The sequence below is a fragment of the Lagenorhynchus albirostris genome, chromosome 14 (assembly GCF_949774975.1).
Source record: "Lagenorhynchus albirostris chromosome 14, mLagAlb1.1, whole genome shotgun sequence".
NCBI classification, from domain to species: domain Eukaryota; kingdom Metazoa; phylum Chordata; class Mammalia; order Artiodactyla; family Delphinidae; genus Lagenorhynchus; species Lagenorhynchus albirostris.
In genome coordinates this window covers 60,378,099-60,400,140 of record NC_083108.1, presented here as the reverse complement: position 1 = coordinate 60,400,140, position 22,042 = coordinate 60,378,099, and the positions used below count along the sequence as shown (strand labels likewise).

The 22,042-nt window shown below is 39.2% G+C and overlaps 2 protein-coding genes across 22 annotated transcripts in view; one reads left to right on the top strand and one right to left on the bottom strand.

Annotated features, from left to right (window-relative positions):
- PRELID3A (PRELI domain containing 3A) overlaps positions 1-22,042 on the bottom strand; it is a 179,468-nt gene that overhangs the window by 47,628 nt on the left and 109,798 nt on the right. For 4 of the 19 annotated variants that reach the window (XM_060170245.1, XM_060170261.1, XM_060170264.1 and 1 more), the window contains one exon: positions 20,964-21,209. The exons of 3 other annotated variants lie outside the window; for them this stretch is intronic. In XM_060170245.1, coding sequence (XP_060026228.1) covers positions 21,176-21,209 — 34 coding nt within the window. In that variant the 3' untranslated portion in view covers positions 20,964-21,175. 12 more of the 19 variants (XM_060170244.1, XM_060170260.1, XM_060170253.1 and 9 more) reach the window with 8 other exon arrangements.
- SPIRE1 (spire type actin nucleation factor 1) overlaps positions 1-22,042 on the top strand; it is a 208,016-nt gene that overhangs the window by 150,501 nt on the left and 35,473 nt on the right. For all 3 annotated transcript variants that reach the window (XM_060170228.1, XM_060170226.1, XM_060170229.1), the window contains exons 5-8: positions 7,579-7,656; positions 11,323-11,487; positions 18,159-18,245; positions 19,425-19,554. In XM_060170228.1, coding sequence (XP_060026211.1) covers positions 7,579-7,656; positions 11,323-11,487; positions 18,159-18,245; positions 19,425-19,554 — 460 coding nt within the window. The remainder of the gene's footprint in view (positions 1-7,578; positions 7,657-11,322; positions 11,488-18,158; positions 18,246-19,424; positions 19,555-22,042) is intronic.

Genomic DNA, 22,042 nt, shown 5'->3' with positions numbered 1-22,042 from the left:
GCTGTGGTGCGCATTAACTCTGCAGTTCTCCCAACAGCCGTGCATTCAGTGCTCTTACTATTTACATTTCACTGGGGACACAGTGGTGAACAAGATACTCCAGTAAGAGCCACAGCCCAGGAGCAGCCAGTCCAGCAGTGGGATGCGGGTTGTGGCATGTGAATGGAGGCACCGTGGAGGCACCTGTTTCCTCTTCTGGTACTCAGAGATACAGCTGTTAGAAGGAGCATTACACCAGTGTCTCCATTTTCTAAGTGTTTGAGGGATTCTCACTTACATGTGACTTTATTTTAAACCTCACCAGTCACATTCTTCTGATTGGTTAAATCTTACCCTAAATTTAATAAAACCCCGTAATGGAAGGATGATTTCTAGGTGCCCAGATTAGAGCCATTCTATCTTTTTAGTTGCTAGTATTTGACCATATATTGAAATTATGGGCTAAGAAGGTGAGTGGGAAAGCAGCATGGTTCATTATGAATTTTCAAAAGATTATATGAGTAATTTTACACTATATAATCAGAATGATTGCTGTAATAGTTTATTAAGTGATTTACATATATTATTTCAATTAGCCCTATAAAAGAATCATAATTTTGTGATGAAATCTTTGAGCTCAGTTAATCTTAAACAAGATAGTGCTAAAATATTTTACTTAAAATGGAATACTATATATGTATATATAAAGTATCTTCTGTTGCCACAGGGGGAAAACAGTGTTTTTGGAATTGATTAGGCTGTTATGGAATTGTCTTTTGTCTGTTGTTTAAAATCAGATGACCACATTTTATAACTTGTAATTGGTTGAAAAAAATCAAATGTAACTATTTCCCACCCAGTATCTCACAGCCAGTATAACCAAGTCCACCTACATCATAGTGCCATTGCCAGTTACGCTGACTCCTAAGACGTCTGCTGTGACATGACTTGAGACTGTTTTCTGCTTTAATGCACGCACAAAGATAAAGCCATAAGACCTATCTCATTCACATGTTGAAGTATATTTTAATTAGCTTTCTCATACTCCTGGCCTCTCCCTCCCATGTTTGCTCCCTACACCTCCAGTAATAAAACTGCGATGACATTTAAGTTAACTGGAAATTTCTCCCTAGAGCCAAAACGGATTTTCAGTCCTCCAAGGGGTGAACATATTTTTTGAAAGAAAGAATCTACCACCAGCTGTTTGTTTAAGGTTGCTATTGTGTTCATTTTAATTAAATCATCTATTATTTGTAACTTTTTTAGAGTCCTTGTCAAAGTCTATCTTTTTTCTATTTGATTTATTTTGTGAATGTTAGTAAATGTGCAGAACACTCATCTCATCAGCAATAGTGAAATTACCCTCTCTGCCCCTAGGTTTCTTTGGGTTTGTCACTACTCGCCCTGTTAAAATGCTTCAGAAGAATCTTTTATGTAGAAGATCATGTCAGAACTCAGTTATAGACTTTTCAGGTCCTGTGACTTTTTGAACTTAATTAACTTTATTTTAACAAATAAAAAAACTCACATGGTTCCAGCTCCAGGAGTCCAGAAATAGTGCAAGAAGCTGCACTCTTCTCCCTCTGTCTCCTAGCTGCACAGTCTCTCCCACCGGCAACAAATACTGTTAATTTCTTCTTTGTCCTTACACAGATGATTTATGTATAACTAACAGAAAAATATCAATATTTTTTCTTCCTTTTTCATGCTGTTCTGAACCTTCCTTTTTTCATTTAATAATAAATCTTGTAGATCATTTTATATCAGCGCATAGTGTTTACATTTCTTGTGTCTCCGTGATGTTCTGTTGTGTGGATAGACTGTAATTGATTTAATATGTCCTCTATTGACAACTAATAAGTCTCTTCCAATTTTTTGCTCTTTATAAACAATGCTGCAATGGATAGTTTTTAACCTGTTTTTTGTGGGTGTGATTGTGTATATAAGACAAATTCCTAAAAGTAGAATTACTGGGTCAAAGAAATTGTGCATTTATAATTTTCATAAAATTTATGAGATTGTCCTCCATTGAGGTTTACCAATTGATACTCTCCTTGGAAATGTGTAAGAGTGTCTGTTTTTCTACATCTTCATAATGTGTTTTTCTAAGTGATAATTTATATCTCATAGTTTTAGTTTACATTTTCCTTACAATGAATGAGATCAGGTACCTTTTCATATGCTTAAGAACTATTTGTATTTTTCAATTGTGTATCCATATTCTTTGTCCATTTTTCTAATGGAGTATTGGTCTTATTTGTATTTATTCATTAAGAAAATAGCTTTTTGTGATATAATTTGTAAATAGTGTCTCTGATATTTTAATGATTGTTTTATAATGATCATCACTGCATTTCTGTAGGTGTGAACAGTTAATGAGTATAAAAACCGAAAGGGCAGATAGATGTCTTTAGGGAGATACTGTGAGTCCAGCTACTTGGGGCAGAGACAGGCATTAAACACTCAGCCAGTGAGTGTGTGTGTGTGTGTGTGTGTGTGTGTGTGTGTGTGTGTGTGTCTGTCTGTCTGTCTGTCTGTCTGTCTGTCTGTCTACAAAAATATTGGGAGAATGGAGGAACAGTGTTCCTTTCCTGGAACCTAGAAATGCATTTCCTTCATTTTGACGACTTCATCTATACTTTTTCTGATTTCTGCAGTGAACCGTATAAATTCAAATTGAGCTTTACAGAATATCAACTTACAGTTTAGTATCTTAACGTTTTACATTTTTCATTAAGTAAAATGCTCTTTCTCTCGAGAGAAATGTCTTCTCCCTCTTCGACCCCTCTGGGAGAAGGAGCATGTTACATCTTTAAGATAGTGCCATAAAGGTTGATGAAAATATAAATCATATTCTTTAGTAATTATCCATTAGCTCTTTATATGCATGGGAGACTTCCATTTATCACAAGAATTGCTGTAATTGGGGGCTTTTTTGTGCTCTAATTTCCAAAATATTAATTTGGAAGTCCTTTTTCTTTTCTGTGGTAAAAGTATCTGAATTAGGAAGGACATCATGGCTCTTACTCTGTGAGGCTAATATACATGTTCTGTTTATTATAGGCAATATTTATATTAGTGACTTTGTCACTTGTGAGATATATTTAATGGTCTCTATGAAAGTAATTTCTTTAAAAGTATATTAGCATATTTTAACTGAGTTAAAAAAAGGTTTTTTTCAAGGAATTATTGAAACATTCATTTTTACACATTTAAAAGTTTCTAGCTGAAAACACGTACCCATTGTACAGGGGAATACCATTAAATAACAAATAGTTCTAAATGGTTAACAATATGGAGGAAAAGGGTGATCATTAAAATGCTGTTATTAAAATATTATGTTAATACATGAATACATTGTCAGTAAGGGTGGTGGTTGAATCTATGCAAATACATTAACATTACTCTGAGTATTTGATATACTTGTGATTCATGGAGTAGATTTTATTTATTTTTTAAGATGCTGGGAACTAAAGATGTTGGCAAAGAGCAGTTGTAATTGCTAGCTTGAGAATGGTTGTGTCAGAAATGGGGAGAGTTAATTGCCGTGTGGATGCTCTCAGTTAGGACTTTCTCACCCTATTCCAAGCACAGGTTGGCATCTCTTCTTACATTTGTACAAGCAAAAAAAAAAAAACTTATTCAGAAGCTAGAATATAACTGACAGAAGCTTGTCTCTAAAACTATAAAAATCTGTAATTTACTTTCAAATAACTCATTTCTGTTGCTGCTAATGAGAAAACCTGAGATTCTTCATTGAATATTTGTTCAAGCTTGTTCAATTATAGTATTTACAGATTCTCAGCTATTTTATACTGATTTATTGATGATTCAGGATTTTTTACTTCACGAACAGGCTAAAGAGAGGTCTCATTTGTTAAAAGATAAAATGTTTAAAAAAAAAGAATAATGTTTTTGTGATAGAGTGGAAGTGTTCACAATCAAATCTTCATAGATATTCATTGGCTTATAGTAACTAATAACTACTAAATAAATGCTAAATAACTAATATCTACTAATCTGCTTAATATGAACCAGGCCACATGCTATATGTCTTTTGTATTATTTTACGTAATGTTAACAAAATCGAAAAGGTATTTATTGGCAGCTGCATTTTACAGGTGAGAAAATCAACCTGAAGACTAGAGCAGTTGTATAACTATCCAGAGTCACACAGCTAGGAAGTATCGAGCTACAATTAGTGCTACTTGCTGTTCAGAAAAATAAAGAAACATGAAATTCTCAGGCCATTCATTTAAATTATCGTCAGTATTATAGACAGCAGATAGTTTTTCTTAGCTGCAGGGAGTTAGGGATTTTGTCACAGCACAAGTAAAGATAGAGATGTCTAAAGTCTTAACAGTGAGACCATCCTGGCTACATTTTGTCAGGGATGTGTCCGAGAACAGTAACAGTTAAGGTTGGGTGGAAAAAGGGCCATATGCTTCTCGTACTCTTCCACCAGACCACCCCTAAGACATAGAAGCGTGAACCCATATTTTTGGACTAAAGGGGACATGTTAAATCATAATTCTTTCCATTGCAAGTGACAGAAATCCACTCAAATTAGCATGGGTGGAAGGGGGAGGAATTTATTGACTCCCTTAATTGGGAATATAAGGGCACAGCTGGCTTTAGGCACAGATGGATCCAGTATCTGAAACTGGCTTTCTCTCTCTCTCAACATCCCCAGGACAGGCTCTAACTAAAAGAGTTCCCCAGAAGTACTTATAGGCACCCCAGTTTGAGGGGCACAACAGAGACACTGAGAACCCGTCATGGGGGATTGAGAAGATAAACCAAATGAGGAAGAAGCTGAAGCAGAAAGAACAATTCAGAGACCTACTGTAATCACCTTTTTGGTAGTAGCAGTAGGATTCAAGGAAAAAAGATAAAGATTTCATCTTGCCAAAGATCTCCCATCTTCTACTGTATCTGTACATTTGTCTTGCCTTCTCTTGTTTGGATCCTAAAAGGACCTAGAGACCATCGGAATTTTTAAAAACAACATAGGCTTGTAAAGATGAGTTTCTCCACTGTGTTTTCAGCTCTTTTCATTATCTTTTGGTTTATAGATCATTGGATAAACAATAAAGTGGTTGCTGTGGGATCAGCCTTTTTAGGTGATGGGAGAAATATGACAGAAAGATAAGATTTCTCCATCCCATCCTTCCAGGGGATTCTGAGTTTAGGGAAGAAAATACAGATTTTCCTCTGAATAATTTTCCTTTTGATTGAGCTTCCGCTTATTAAAGTTGACGTGATAAGAACTATTGAAGAGATTTAAGTGATTGAACGTTCTTGGTTGAAAGTATCTTAATTCACATATTCAACAAATATTTACTGAGCACCTACTAAGTGCAAGGCACTGTTCTAGAGATTTGAGGAGCCCAACAGTGAACAAAATAGACCAAAACTACTTCCCCATGGAAGCTTGGAATCTGTCAGGGAGAGGCAGACAGTGAACATATTAAGTAAATCATATGGACTGTTAGAGGCAGGATGGACTTTGGAGAAAGACGTAGACTAGGGGTTGCTCATGGCAGGGTGTGGGGCTTGGAATTTATATAGGGTGGTCAAGGTGGGCCCCATTGAGAAGGTAACCTTTGAGCAAGAATGAGAAGGATATATGGGAATTAGCTAAGTGGGCATCTGGGGTAAAGCTTTCTAGGGAGAGGGAGATGGGGACTTAGGTTCAGCTGTCATTGTTTGAGTGTTGGTGCTGATAAATAGATGACGTAGCCTGATAGAGTCTCAGGGTGCCCAGAGGCATTTCACCTCCTGAGTCTCTTTTCTTTCACCATTTTAATTGTTAAAAAACCTGGAAGAATCTTCTAGTCAATAGAGTAGTGTGTACTTTATTTTTTTTATATTTTATGTTATGTTATTTATTTTTTATCTTAGTTTAGTCGTGCCGCACGGCATGAGGGATCTTAAGTTCCCCAACCAGGGATCCAACCCGCGCCCCCTATAGAGGAAGCGCGGAGTCTTAACCACTGGACTGCCAGGGAAATCCCAAGTAGTATGTACTTTAATTCTTTTGGGAATGGAGCCTGGGTTGCAGTCATTAGAGGAACAGAATAACACCTGTGCTTCTCCTTTTCGGTCTCTTCCCCGCTCAGTTCTGATTTTGGTATTATGGCTTAAGTCATCAGAGATTTTTTTAAAGCTAACTAATAATCCCTAGCAAAAAATGAGGAAATTTGAATATCAGAGATAATGTAATACCAGTACCTCTGATATATCTTTTTTTTTTTTTTTTTGGTGGTACGCGGGCCTCTCACTGTTCTGGCCCCTCCCCTTTAGGAGCACAGGCTCCGGACGCGCAGTCCCAGCGGCCATGGCTCATGGGCCCAGCCACTCCGCGGCACGCGGGATCCTCCCAGACCAGGGCACGAACCCGCACCCCCCGCATCGGCAGGCGGACTCTCAACCACTGTGCCACCAGGGAAGCCCCCTGTGATATATCTTTAAAGTCAGAAAACTGAGAGTCCTGATTTAGTTAATAATGATTATTACTCAGATTTTTTTTTTTTTCGTTACGTGGGCCTCTCCCGTTGCGGAGCACAGGCTCCGGACGCACAGGCTCAGCGACCATGGCTCACGGGCCCAGCCGCTCTGCGGCATGTGGGATCTTCCCGGACCGGGGCATGAACCCATGTCCCCTGCATCGGCAGGCGGACTCTCAACCACTGCGCCACCAGGGAAGCCCCTATTACTCAGATTTTGACATAATGTCACACCACCTATTAAGTACCCGTTATGTGCAAAGCTCAGGTACAAATCATAAATCCTATTCTTTTCCTTGTGTAATACCAATTCGTAAATGCTCATTTTGGCCAAGTTAAAGTAGAACGTTACCTGTCCGTTTTCTCAGGGTTATTTAAGTGTCTGGATGCTACATTCCCAACATTCTGCTCATCGTGTGCTGTCCCTTCCATACGTCTTACCTCATGTCTGCTTCAGTCCTGCTCCATCACTCACCTTGTCTGAGGCCCTGGGGCACTTCCATGTGCTTCACTCCTGCTCTGTCACTCACCTTGGGGTACCCAAGACATATTAGTTAGTTTTTGTGAGCCTCAGTTTCTCCTGTAACATGGGTTGTGGTTGTGGTTAAATTGATGGTTGCCTGAAGGCTTAGCACTTAGCGTCCGGGGCAAGGCTGCTTCAGAGGTCCAGGCCAAATAAGATGGTGTTTGGATTAAGGGATTTACAGTGGAGATGAAAAGAAGAGGACTTAAGTAATAAAGAGAGAAAGTTACATCTGTGAGATTAATGATGGATTGAATGTGGGGGTTGATGGAGAAGGAAATGTCAGTACAGTTTAGAAGATGTGAATTAATATTGTGACTGAGGTTTAACCACAAGGCTTCAAAGGAAATTAGAATGAACAATCTCAGTCCATCCATCTGCAGGACTGCATTTATTTTAATTTACTGAAATTGGCTGAAATTTACAGAGGAGTAGATTCTGTGCTATCTGCTTCAGTAACACTTCTGTATATATTTTATCTGAAGGTATCCGTTCGAAATTTTAATTTGAGAAGGTAGCTTAATGAAATTTTGTGCTTAAATGTTTTATTTGAATTTTAATTGGTAGAATCTGAAGAAGATTCAAGAAATGGAGAAGAGTAACGAATCTAACACAGACCTGGAGGAGCTGAAAAACGCTGACTGGGTGAGATAGCTGGGTATTCTCTGTGTTCTGTTTAGTGTTGAAGAAGTCGTGTCATGTTTTGTAAAATGGTCTATCTTAAGGACTATTATGAAATGATATTATACCAATTTGAAAGCCTAACCTTACATTTGAGGAAATAGCTATTCCATTTTTTAAAAACTATCTAATTTTATTAGAACCACCCCAATGTCTCTGAGAATTTCAGTGTTTTAAAATATTGACCTTTCTAATTACATTAATACCTTAGCATCCTCTTATGTGGAAGTCAAAGTTTAAGCTCTGTTTCAGGATATAGTGAAACTATAGTGTAGTACATTCATTTATCCAATGAATAGTTACTGGATTAGGGCCCTGGGGATGCAGAATGAGTGATACGTTACAACGTTCTGCCCTGGTGAAACAGAAGACAGATTTCTAGAACAGATGATTGCAGTGTATTCATGTGACTCACTGACTGTCTACTATTTTTCCAACATGGTACTAGATCCATGTAGGAAGGCACATTTTAGGATTCTGACTTTTCATGTTAAGGATACTGGATAAATAATGACATTAAATGACGGAATCGGAAAAGATACAGATTTGGAGGATATGAACAAGTCGCCTTTGACCATGTTAGATTTCAATTGTCATATTCTTTTCTGACAGCTTTATTAAGGTGTAATCTACATACAACAAGCTGCACAGGTTTAAAAAGTACAGTTTGATAAGTTTGACATATACGCATTCACATTCACACCTGTGAAACAAACCATCACCATAAGAAAACAGTGAGCCTGTCCATCACCCCACGTCTCCTCGTATTGCTTTGTAACCCTACTTCCTGCCTCCCTCCTCCCTAGTTTCCAGGCAACCAGTGATCTGCTTTCTGTCACTATAGATTAGCTTGCATTTTGTACACTTTTATGTAAATACAATCACATAGTATATACAAGGGTTTTTTTGGCTTCTTTTATTCAGCATAATTCTTTGGAGATTTCATCCATGTTGTTGCCTGTATCATAGTTTATACTTTTTATTGCTGAGAGGTATTCCATTGTATGTAAGTACCACAATTTGTTTATCCATTCTTCTGTTGATGGTCATTTGGGTGTTTCCTGTTAGCAATATTCTTAATTTATGGACGATATCTTTCCTGAGATATTTGGAATGATATTAATCAGGAATGTTTAAGGGTAAAGTTAAAAAACAAGTAGGCTATATTGTCTTATAAGCTAGTATTGTCACTTTAGAGTAATATTGATGATCAGTTTCCTTTGCATAGTGTTGCTCTAGGTGTATGTCATCTTGGTTAATAAATTTTTTTTTAATTTATTTTTGGCTGCGTTGGGTCTTCGTTGCTGCACGCGGGCTTTCTCTAGTTGCGGCGAGTGGGGCCTACTCTTCATTGCGGTGCATGGGCCTCTCATTGCAGTGGCTTCTCTTGTTGCAGAGCACGGGCTCTAGGCACGCAGGCTGCAGTAGTTGTGACGTGAGGGCTTCAGTAGTTGTGATTCACGGGCTCTAGAGTGCAGGCTCAGTAGTTGTGGCACACGGGCTTAGTTGCTCCACGGCATGTGGGATCTTTCTGGACCAGAGCTCAAACCTGTGTCCCCTGCATTGGCAGGCGGATCCTTAACCACTGAGCCACCAGGGAAGCCCAGTTAATAAATTTTTAAATTTGTTTTCCAAGACATTGAAGCCAGGTAAATAACTCCAGGTGCTCAGAAGTTAGCAAATAGCTAGTATAAAGTTGAACCAAAAATTTAATTAACTGTCTTAAGGCAACCTCATCTAAAACAGTATGATCACTGACAAGAGACATACTATCTCCAAAGGGAGTTACATTTGCCTAGATCACCAGCTTCTTTTTCATAAGATCATGAAAGTGAACTACCTAGAAAGATTAGAATGAAATGAGGAAGGAATGAGTAATAGTATGAAGGAGAATTAGAATACGTTTAATGGCAGAATCTATACATCTCAGAATCTTTCTAGTGTAATAAGGGGTAAGTGATAAAATCTCTGGGAATACATACAGTGACAGTTGTCCATTATTTTATATAACTGGAACTTAGATTCTGAAAAGTCATTTGTAAAATTTTTGCCAACAATAATATAGAATGAACTGGCTATATAAAAGAGTCTGTTTGAATTTTTCTATAAATTATAGCAAAAGATTCTAATGTGAGTAATCATCACTAATTTATCTGTTTTGAGAACTCAAAGTTTCATATGTCAGGTTTTCTTAAAGCCAGAGGAGGTGAAGAGAAGAGACAGTATTTTAAAAATGAGATGGTATTTGAATTGGATCTTCAAGGAATGAGCAAGAGAAGTTGAGACGAGCATTCCCAAAGGAGAGATCTAAATATTTTAGGGATTTATATTAGGATAACTTTAATGGCAGAATCTAAGAACTTGTCTTAAATATTAATATTTTAGAAGATGTTCTGATGGCTATACCACAGTATTAAGTACCTCAAATCCTTTTGGGAATAAGAAATGGTATACAGTTTTTAAAAATCACCAATCATTTTTTGAGGACATTTTTGAGAAGTTTAATCAGTTATGTAGGCATTTCTTATGAAATACGTCACTTGATTTTTAATAAATATATTATGTAGCTATTGAGCCACTTATTAATGTTTAACAACCTATAATATTTCAGTTAAATATCATATTGATTTTCTCTTTACTGAAGCCGAGAATATGATAGCTTATAGGCAGGAAAACAAAAAGGTTAAAGTATAATAATATTAACACATTTAATATATTTTAAATTATAATAAATATTTTACATATATTTCATTTTCTTGAAAGGCAGGCAGAGCAACTTGCTATTATTTGTAGATAAGAAAATTGATATTAAATAATTTGTGCAGAGATAGTAATAACATAAAAATTGTCATTTTTGAGCATTTTCTATGTGCAGAACACTGTACATCAGCTCTGATCATCTCAACAAGTTATAAAGTGCCATTTTCTTTTATTGATGAGGAAGCCAGGGTTCAGAAAGGGGAAGCAACTTGCTGGATGTCAAATAGCAGTAGATGGCTGTATCAGTTAGCTGTGGTCACAGTAATGCTGCGTAACTGAACACTACAAAATACCACGGCATAAAGTGGTAGCATTTACTCAGCTCATGAGTCTGCAGATCAGAGTGGTGGCTCTACTCTGTGCATCGTCCTTCTCCTGGATAATCCTGCCAGTGTGCTTCGTGCCAACCCAAGCGTGATGTTCTCATGGTAGTAACAGGAGCAGAGTGACAAGCCATTGTGCATTTGTTGTTGAAGTCTTTGGTCATGTCATATCCACTAAAATTCCAGTGGCCAAGGAAGTAATAGAGCCAAACCCAAAGTCTAGTGTGAGAAACACACACCTCTTCAGTGAGCAAAGCCACCTGATAGGTGGAGCATGAGGGCCTGAGGAACTGAGGCCATGGATGCAGGTAGCACAGGGGGTGAATTAGGGTTTTATCCAGGTGTCCCCACAGTTAGAGCTGGTGGATTCTCTGCTGGCATCCAACCTGCTTTTTAGTACCCTAAAATCTAATTTTTTAAATCGTTTCTCTTTGGTTTGCTTGGTTGTTTGTAATCCAAGCTCTTAGTATTTTCTTTACGACTATAGCTCTTTAGAGGAAACTAGTAAATTTATTTATGGATTTCTCTCCACCCTTGGCTCTTTCAGGCTCGATTCTGGGTGCAGGTGATGAGGGATTTGCGGAATGGAGTAAAACTCAAGAAGGTCCAAGAGCGGCAGTACAACCCTCTGCCCATTGAATATCAGCTCACCCCTTATGAGATGCTAATGGATGACATTCGATCCAAAAGATACACTTTGCGAAAAGTGATGGTAAGTAGCAAAGAAAACTGTCAATGGATTCAAATGGTCGTTTTTTGGTAATCTTATTTGTTGAAAATGTTCTTCTCAATATGGAAAAGCTGGAAAATACAGTAAGCTCACAGAAAAGTTACAAATGTGTAATTCCACAACCCATGGCTTTAAATTTCTGTCTACTGTCCTTTTCTTTAAGCCTGAACAACTCCCTTTAGGGCAGGGTTACTAGTGATGAACCCCCTTAGTGTTTGTTTGCCTGGGAATGTCTTAATTTCTTCTTCTTTTTTTTTTTTTTTTTTTGTGGTACACGGGCCTCTCACTGTTGTGGCCTCTCCTGTTGCAGAGCACAGGCTCCAGACACGCAGGCTCAGCGGCCATGGCTCACGGGCCTAGCTGCTCCGCGGCATGTGGGATCTTCCCGGACTGGGGCACGAACCCGTGTCCCCTGCATTGGCAGGCAGACTCTCAACCACTGCGCCACCAGGGAAGCCCTCTTCTTCATTTTTGAAGCAGAGTTTTTCTGGGTACAGAATTATTGGTTGACAGTGTTTTTTTCTGACTTTAAACTTAGCTCACTGCCTTTTGGCCTTTATGGTTTCTAGTGAGAGATCACCTGTTCATCTAATTGAGGATCCCTTGTATGTGATAGTCACTTCTTGCTGCTTTCAATATTTTTCTCTCAACGACTTGACTATAATGTGTTCTGTTGTGGCTCTCTTGGAGTTTATTGCTTGGAGTTTATAGAGCTTCTTGGATGAGTAGATTTGTATTGTTATCAAATTTTGGAAGTTTTTAGCCATTAGTTCTTCACATTTTCTTTGTCCTTTCTTGTCTTTCCAGTCCCTCTGGGACTCCTGTTATGTGCATGTTTATACAGTTTGGAGGTTGTGAGTAGTAAGTAAAGAAGAACATGTTACTACTCTGTGGTACCCATTATTGTTTTCCTTTTTTCTGTCTTTCTTTGTCTGGCTAATTCCATGCAGTTCACTTGGATACGTTTATACTGAGCCTCTGTGCAGGGGACTAGGCAGATGGCAGTTCTAGTGGTGATTGGTTTTGTGGGGGGGAAGTTTTCAAGTTTTAGTCTAACAGGCTAAGATTTTGATTAGTTCCTTGTTATGTATATATGTGCCTGATAAATGACAGTGGAAATTCAGCTGCTCAAATTTTTTTTTTTTTTTTTTTGGCGGTACGCAGGCCTCTCACTACTGTGGCCACACAGGCTCAGCAGCCATGGCTCACGGGCCCAGCCGCTCCGCGGCATGTGGGATCTTCCCGGACCGGGGCACGAACCCGTGTCCCCTGCATCGGCAGGCGGACACTCAACCACTGCGCCACCAGGGAAGCCCCAGCTACTCATATTTAATCATTCAAAAACTGGATATATTTTTAAAAAAATTTTACTTTTATCAATATAATGCCACTTCCTAATTTCTTTAAAAAAAATTTTGTTGTAAAGAGTAAACACAATGGATTTTCACACATAGTCTATCTGTATCTGAAGCGGTATGCCAAGATGTTCTTAATTTAATCCTCAGGTTTAAACTACATAACTATACCATAGTAATCCACTGTTTTTTGTATATTTGTGATGCTCATGATGGGAATTGAATGGCTTAGCCATATGTGATTATATTTAGAACATTAAGTTATAGAAGTACAAAACATTTCAATGGAATTTTTTCAAAATGTTTTGGTAAAATGCTTTAATTCTAACAGAGAACTTCAGATAACTCACCTTTAAAAATAAAGATGTAGATCGTTGGCCGCCGTCAGCCGACTGCCAGCAGTCGAGGAGCGGAAGCCGCTTTCCTGAAGCGGGCTTGGGTGCTCCAGAGCCCGGCCGGCTGCTCCAGAGCCCGGCCGGCTGTTGAACTGCCTCTTCCGGCAGCTGTGGCAACGGCTAGGCGCGGGGCGCGGGGCGCGGGCGACCCAAGGACTGTGTAACTGGGCAGGCGCCCCGAACAGGCAACCCCACCGAGGGAGGTGGCCATGGCAGTTGCACTCGGGCACCCCGCGCCATGCCCGTGTGGTGCTGTCGCTGCTCCCTGGCCGGTCATTTCAGAAATTGATGAGCAGATCCTAAAAGTCACATGGAATTACAAGGAACCCAGAATAGCCAAGACAATCTTGAAAAAAGAACGAAGTTGGAGGATTCACACTTCCTAATTTTACAACTTACTACAAAGAAACTGTAATCAAGACAGTGTGATGTTGGCATAAAGATAAACATAGATCAGTGGAATAGAATTGAGAGTCCAGAAATAATTGCCTTCATTTGTTGTCAGTTGATTTCTGTGGGATCCCAAGACAAAAGGGAAATATCAGTCTTTTCAACAAATGATGCCAGGACAGATGGATATTCACAAGCAGAAGAATGAAGTTGGACTGCTACCTCATACTATATATAAAAGTTAACTCAAAATGGATGAAAGACCTAAATTTAAGAACTAGAACTATAAAACTCATAGAAGAAAACAGGTTTGTGATCTTAGATTAGGCAGTGCTTTCTTAGATATGACACCAAAAGTACAGCAACAAAAGAAAAAAATAAATTGGACTTGATCGAAAATTAAAACTTTTGTGATTTAAAAGACAATATAAAGGAAGTGAAGACAACCCACAAAATGGGAGAAAATATTTACAAATCATATATCCAAAAAGGGACTTGTATCCAGGACATATAAAGAATATTTTAAACTCAACAATAAAAAAGACAACCCAGTTGGAAAGTGGGCAAATAATTTGAATTATTCTCTGAAGAAGATATGGCCAATAAGCACATGAAAAGATGCTTAACATTATTAGTCATTAGGGAAATGCTAATCAAAACTGCAGTGAGATGCTACTTTACACCTACTAGAGTGGCTAAAATAAAAAACACAAGAAATAACATGCTGGTGAGGATGTGGAGACATTGGAACCCTCATAGCACTGATGGAAATGTAGGATGGTGCACACTTGGGGAAATAGTTTGCTAATTCTTCAAGGTGTTAAACATAGAGTTTACGGCCCAGCCATTACATGCACTCCTAAGAGAAATGAAAACATTTGTCCACACAAAAATTTATGTATGAATGTTCATAGCATATTTATAATAGCCAAAAAGTAGAAACCATCCAAATGTTTATCAGCTCATGAGTGGGTAATATACAATGGAATATTATTCAGGCATAAAAAGGAATGAAGTACCAATACATCCTACCACCTGCGTGAACCTTGAAAACATGCTAAGTGGAAGAAGCCAGACACAAAAGGCTACATAATGTATGAGGGGTTCCATTTATTTGAAATTTCCAGAGTAGGCACATCAGTAAGACAGTAGATTAGTGGCTGCCAATGGCTGTGGGGAGGGAAGAATGAGGAATGAGTGCTAATGGGTGCAGCATATACTTTTGGGGTGATAAAATTTCTCTGAAGTTATTGGTAGTGATTGCAAAACCTTGTGACTACTTAGAACCCTGAATTGTACACTTTAAAAGGGTGAATTTTGGACTTCTCTGGCAGTCCAGTGGTTAAGACTCCGTGCTTCCACTACAGGGGGTGTGGGTTCAATCCCTGTCAGGAAACTAAGATCCCACATGCCGAGTGGTGCCGCCAAAAAAAAATAAATAAAGGGGTGAATTTTATATGTGAATTATATCTCATTAAAGGTCTTTTTTTTTTTTAAAAACATTACCAAGTTCCCTCTATTTATTTAACCTTGGTCTAAAGCCTGATCAGATGATCTGTTGTTTTTCTGATGTTTTTGAGCTCTTGAAAACTTTGTCTTTCTTTGATTAATAGAAGCCTAACAGAGGAGGCATTTTATTTCTAATTGTCTTAACCTCTTTTTTCTTAAGTATAAACCAATTATTTGAGAAGACTAGTCCAGTGTAATGAAAGATCCTTGTAAAATGTATAGTCAGAGGGTTGGTGGTGGTGGGATGAATTGGGAGATTGGGATTGACATATATGATTGGGAGATTGGGATTGACTAATATATATAAAATAGATAACTAATAAGAACCTGCTGTACAAAAATAAATAAATAAAATTGAAAAGAAAAATAAAGATGTAGAAACTTAAACATTTTTTATAGAGAAGTTATTTGTTTAAGGCATTGTGGCTCAAAAGTAAGATCAAGTTCTATAACTGGTCTCATTTACTTATGGGCCTACTATTTGTGTTCATCTAGAAATCATTTATTGTTGCAGCTTCAGAGAGCTTGTTTCAGGGTGTGTTCTGTATTTATATTAAAAAAAAAGTAATTTCACTGACCCAGCAGCAGAATGGAATTTGCTGTTACTTTTCCTCCTGCTAGTAAGGACTTTGACTGACTGACTCACATCAATACTGGCCTGCAGCTCCCTCATGAGCACTGACACACATTTTGTAATTGGGATCCAGGATCCAGTTTCTGACTAGTGAGGAAACTGATGTTAACGTGCTTGTTTGGGGAATGGAACTCACAACCTTGGCCTTATTGACTCCATTACCTCACTCAACCCTGCTGTTGTGATGGAAAGAACATTAAAATAAAAGTATACGAAAAATAGCTAGAAAGAGGGCCTCCCTGGTGGCTCAGTGGTTAAGAATCTGCCTGCCAATGCAGGGGACACGGGTTCGAGCCCTGGTCCAGGAAGATCCTACATGCTGCGGAGCAGCTAAACCTGTGTGCCACAACTACCGAGCCTGTGTGCTAGAGCCCGTGAGCCACAACTACTGAGCCCGCTCTCCACAACTACTCAGCCTGCGCACCTACGGCCCGTGCTCCACAACATGAGAAGCCCGTGCACCACAACGAAGAGTAGCCCCTGCTCACCATAGCTAGAGGAAGCCTGAGCGCAGCAACGAAGACCCAGTGCAGCCAAAAATAAAATTGAAAAATAAATTAATTTTAAAAAATGCCAATTAAAAAAAATAGCTAGAAAGATATGTGTTATCCTGTTCAGGAGTAGAATAGAAAGGTCTGATTAAGTTGTTCATACAATAAGGATTTTTTTAAAAGTCTTGTGTAACATGAAGTCCATGGGTGAAGAGTGGTGCCACGGTAGGCCCCCAACTCTGCTGCTTGGGTACACACACTCCTTAAACCAAGTACTAGTGGTCACAAGCGTGGCTCAGCTCAGGCAGCTTTCACTCCTAACTCTAACCTTAGGGCTGTCCTGTCCTCACTCAGGACTGGGGGGCGGGGGGCACAGGGAAAAGGGGAGTGGATGATGTCAGCAGGCTTGTCACACACCCTGAGTGGTCGCATTTGTGGGAGGCAGCCACTGGGCCTGGGAGCAGCAGTTCAGGTTCTTTTTTTTTTTTTAAATTAACTTCATTTCTCAGGTGACACAAAATAGTGACATTGACAAAAGGATCAAAACTCATACAGCTGCAATAAAAAATTAATAACCAATTGATTAATGATCCTGAGCAATTAAAACAGTAATTAAGATTGGGAAGTACATAACAAAACTGTCCATGCCCTGAAGTCTTCCAATTCAGATAAGAAAATACTTCTAAAAAGTTTGACCAAATTTTACAATAACTCTAAAATTGGGCATGACATTTCAATAACAAATTGTGAAGCTTAAAGAAACCTTTCTAACCTATCAAAATTAAAAAAATATCAACTATTGGTGCTAGAGGAATAAACAAATTATCTTTTTTCTCTCCAATAAAATTGATAACATAAAATTATTAAAATATGACAAGATAAAGAGTAGGTCACCAAAGTAGAGTGAAAAAGTATTATAGAGGTTTTTCAGGCAGTTCATAATAAAAATAGTATGCTGATTTTCTGGATTTTGAGAAGTTTAAGGTATTCATCAGTTTTTTAAATTTGTAATTTGTTAACATTTCTTTTTTCATCTATCTTTTATGAGAATAATGACAGAAAGTGCCTAGCAGTTCTGTTTTTTCATATGAGGTTGGGAAATAAGTATGACTTATGGTCACCACAACTGTGCCTTCTGAGTGGTCAGAATGTGAGTTTAGGTGGGGGGTTTTTGGTGGGTTTTTCTTAAATTTCTTAAAATTTTTGTAACCTGTTTCTTTAAAAAGAGAGGATGTTAGGGCAAGAGTCAGAGTCAGACCAGGCCCCTGCCAGGCTCTTCTGCTCACCGACCCTGTGAAGGGGGCAGACACCACCTCGATCTGAGCCTCAGCTTTGTCTAAGAATGTGAACCATGTCCCCACTCCTTCCCATTACCAAGATTTTGTACAAGGATGAAAATAAGAGGTAAAAGACTTTTTGTTGTTGTTGTTTTGGCTGCGCCACCTGGCACGTGAGATCCCAGCTCCCTGACCAGGGACCGAACCCGCACCCCCTGCAGCGGAAGCACAGAGTCTTAACCACTGGACCACCAGGGAAGTCCCAAAGACACTTGAAATTATATAGTAATTAAGCGTAGTATTATTTTTTCCATTCACATTCATAATTGTAGAAACTTTTTGTTGGAAGGATGCATCTTATATATAATTTCCCCAAATGTAGAACTAAAGTGGACGTGGAGTTTCTTCAATTCTGCATAGTTATTTTTGCTCTGAATCATTCAGCCATTTACTCTCCATTTTTATTGATTTGAAATGCATCCTTGGTGGAGCCAGATTCCACTTCAGTAATTTTGAAGTGACATATGTTGACATATGTACCCAGAAACTTATAATGATAAACCTGTAGTCACATGAATCTTCTACTTTTTGTCTCCTTTCAGGTGAATGGTGATATTCCCCCTCGGTTAAAAAAAAGTGCTCATGAAATCATCCTGGACTTCATCAGATCAAGACCTCCTTTAAATCCAGTATGTAATTTGACATATTCCCCTTGTTTGGAGAGCACATAATGAAGTATTCTCCTCTAGCCTATGACCTCTAGAACTCAGCTCTTAAAGGAGTATTTACACTGAGCTTTCATTCTCAGAATTATGAAGCCCAACTGTAAATTACATTCTTAATTCACAAAAAAGTACTTAAAATTATTCAATACAGGCTGTCTTAGGATATTTTAACTCAAACAACCTGAGTTATGGTGCAAAATCTGGCCAAATACCTCCTAGAATAACAGCTGAATATAATTCCAAGTAGTTCCTGGTGTGGGCTGCCCTCCCTGTTTACTTTATGGTACAAACACTTCACCTTGATTAAATTGTCGTTTTGATACTGTTTTACAGTAAATCCACCCTGCTGTACCTCCTCTTTTGTATTAATTATCTTCATCTGTTGACGGGGTTCTTTCTAGTGACCATGGAATCAGAGTGTTCTGATCTGGTTTGAATGTTGGTTTGCGTTTCCTCTGTTCTACACTTACTTCCCCCCAGCTCCACAGCCAGTGCTCACCAAGGCCTCTCAAACCCCATGTGTGTTCAGTAACTAGAACAGGAATGGTGTTTCTTTCTCAGTTTGTGAACATCTAAAACATAATTAATGATCCCTCTTATAAATCTTTTTAAAATAAGGGAAAGAGGCCACATAGGAAATAATTTTAAGAAGGCGGGTCCTGGTGGAGCAGAAAGAGCATGGAGTCAGATGGGCCCGGATTTGCACACTAGCTACACAACCTAGTGGCCCCATGTCTCTGAGAGAGTTGATCGGCCTCCCTGAGCCTGTATTTCCTCAACTATAGAACGAAGATAATAATCTAAGAAGGTTGTGATGACTTACTTAAAAACATTACTTTCAAAAACAATAATCATAATAGGTAACGTACAGCTTACATTTCAATGGATTGCCTGTCACAGTAGCACGTAGGGAGCATGACTACAGCTGCAGCAAAGCTGACTCCTTAAAGTTACTTGAGCACATGTGACTGAACCACTGTGAAGTCCAGTAATCTCCCTATTGCTTGAAAATGGTCTTTTATCAAGCAGTGTTGCAATCAGTAAAATATAATTTCATAATGTACTGTATGAGTGGACTTCAGTAAAAATTATATAAGGAAAACTACCCAAGCAAGTCTCTATAGCCATTATATTTTTTCTAAGGCCTCAGCCAGAAAACTGAAGCCTACTCCACCGCGGCCACGGAGCCTCCATGAAAGGATCCTGGAAGAAATCAAAGCAGAAAGAAAGCTGCGGCCCGTGTCACCAGAGGAAACCAGACGCGGCAGGTTAGGTGAGTCCGGGGCATCACTGGAAGACAGCACAGCAGCCCAGTGAGAGACTGCCGTCTGCAGGGCCCTCTCTCACTCACACACACCCCCCCTCACGCTGGAAGTCTATACTTGAGGTTCATGGAATAGGAAATTATTGCCCCGTGATGCTGAGTGTAGGAGAGCACCGCGCTGCCTAGTGGACAGAGCTCTGCCAACCTCTAGGCTGTGGTTTTAGGACAGTCTCTTCACCTCTGTGAGCATTGATTTCTTCGTCAGCAGAAGGGGGATAAAAAGTCCTCTACACCTTCATTATGACTTTCATTTAAGAATTAAATAGGATCATGGTCAAAATACTTTATAAATTGTAATACATATACATGGATAAGTTATTACGTTTTAGAAATATAAGTGATACATAGTTTTACTTCAGGTTTCTATTGTCTTAATTATGGTTTGAAGATATGGTATTATGTGATAAGAGACTCAATTATTACTGATATCACTTAACTTATTACTCACATTCCTTTATATTTATTATGTTTAATTTTTTTATAAGCACACATTGATTTTCATTTAGAGCAAAACCATATTATAAAATGTAAACATTTTTGTTGATGCAGCTGTCCTCCAATTTGTAAGATTAAAGATGCCCAAAGAATTCAGGGAAACAGTCTCGTGGTGCCTGAACAGGACAGGAGCCAACCCTGTGGCACTGTCTCCTGGTTCTCTCCTCCGACCTCTTCTGCCTCTTTCAAGCCCTGCTTAGTCGTCTGGTTTCTATCCCGGGCTCCCTCTCCCTGAGCAACCACATTCTCCTCCAGGGTTTGTTTCTGGTTTCCCCAGCTCCCGCCCTACAGCGCAGGTTTCTCTGAAAGTTCAGACCCACACGTGCAGCCGTCTGCTGAGCAGGGCCTCCTTGCCCCTCACGCACGACAAGCCCCGCAGCCAAGCGGTGACCTCGCCTGGTTTCTCCTCCAACTGTCTCCTCCTGGTTCCCCATCTCAGAGCCCAGGACAGATTGCTCAGCATCACCTCTGGCTCTTACCCAACAGCCAAGCCCTGTGGGTTTTACTTCTAGGTCTCTCTAGTCCTCCCCTCTCTGACTCAGGCTCTCCTTTTCTCCGTCTGGTCAGTCACATCCACTTCAGCGGCTCTCCCTGCCTCCCATGACTCTCAGTCACTGCATGCTGATGTTCTTTTGTTTGACTTTTGGCCATTCTGTCACACTGTGGCCTCCGTGGCAGCAGGGCCCACGTCTGTCTTGTTGGTTGTTATGTCCTGGTCTCCACTGCAGGGACAGTGATGAAAAGTACTCCCAGAGGTGTTGAAATAATAGCACATACCTTCCATGTACAGAGCTTCAGAGTGAGGGCAGGCTGTGTGAATTTATCTCTGTCTGATTTTTATGGCAGCAAGTGTTTCCCTTTAAAATGATGTTTAAAACAAATCCATATGAGCATTTACATAATAATGAGCCAGAACATATACATGACATAAATGGAGAGTTCTTATTCTGGGAGTCCTTGCATGAGCCTAAGGATGGTCTGTGAGTCCCTTGAAATATAACAAATTTGTATGTATTTCCTAAAGTGTATGTATGTGCATTTTCTGGAGAGGAGGTTCATAGCTTTGCTCAGATTGCTAAAGGGTCCACAGCCTCAAAGAATAAGAACCACTATGGAAAAATAAGGAAATGGTGTTATAGGACGGCTGCTTAAGACCGGATTTTTAAAAATTACTGTACCTTGAGAAGGAATAATGGGGAAATAGAAAAGATTTCAACAAAATTATAAGGCAAAACAAATATATTACCATGAGAAAAGTAAGCTTCATGATTTTCAGGAGAAAAGAGGAGGGATTATAAACTCCAGTGGAAGCACCAACAGGACAGAGAAAGGAACAAGACAGACGTAACGTGCTTGTATGATTTGGATGATATTTGACATACAGTTCCTTCATTTTTCCAAGTGTTTATTAAACAGCCGTGTCAGCTGTTGGAGTAGAGAGATGAGCAGTCAGAGTCCCTGCCCACAGGCACTGACAGAGGAAAGGCTCGGGGCAGCAGGTCCATGTTCCCCCTGCAGCGCCGACAGCAGCCCGTCAGGGGCATGGGGGTGGCCGGGGCTGAGCGTTCAGGAGACCAGCAGTCCTTGTGGGTGGCAACGGGACACCGCACGTTGCATAGAAGGGGCATCACATGCCCTTGTCATATACATATTCTTCTGTTTCATTTTCAACAAGTTAGATGCTAACTAGCAGGAAATCTACTTTAGAATAATTAAATATCAATTTTCTCTATAGTATATCTTATTTTATTTTAACCTTATGAATTGGTGTTTCACAACAACCAGAATTGAGCTGTTATTGAAAGTGATTGTTCTATGAGAATCTTACTTTTAAAATTGATCTTGCATCTTAATTGGAAAGTAAGAGATTTGGGCTCTTCTTTCTGCAGACCTACATTGGTTCTTACTATAAAGTTTCCCTTGGGGAGTTTGGGTAAAGTTG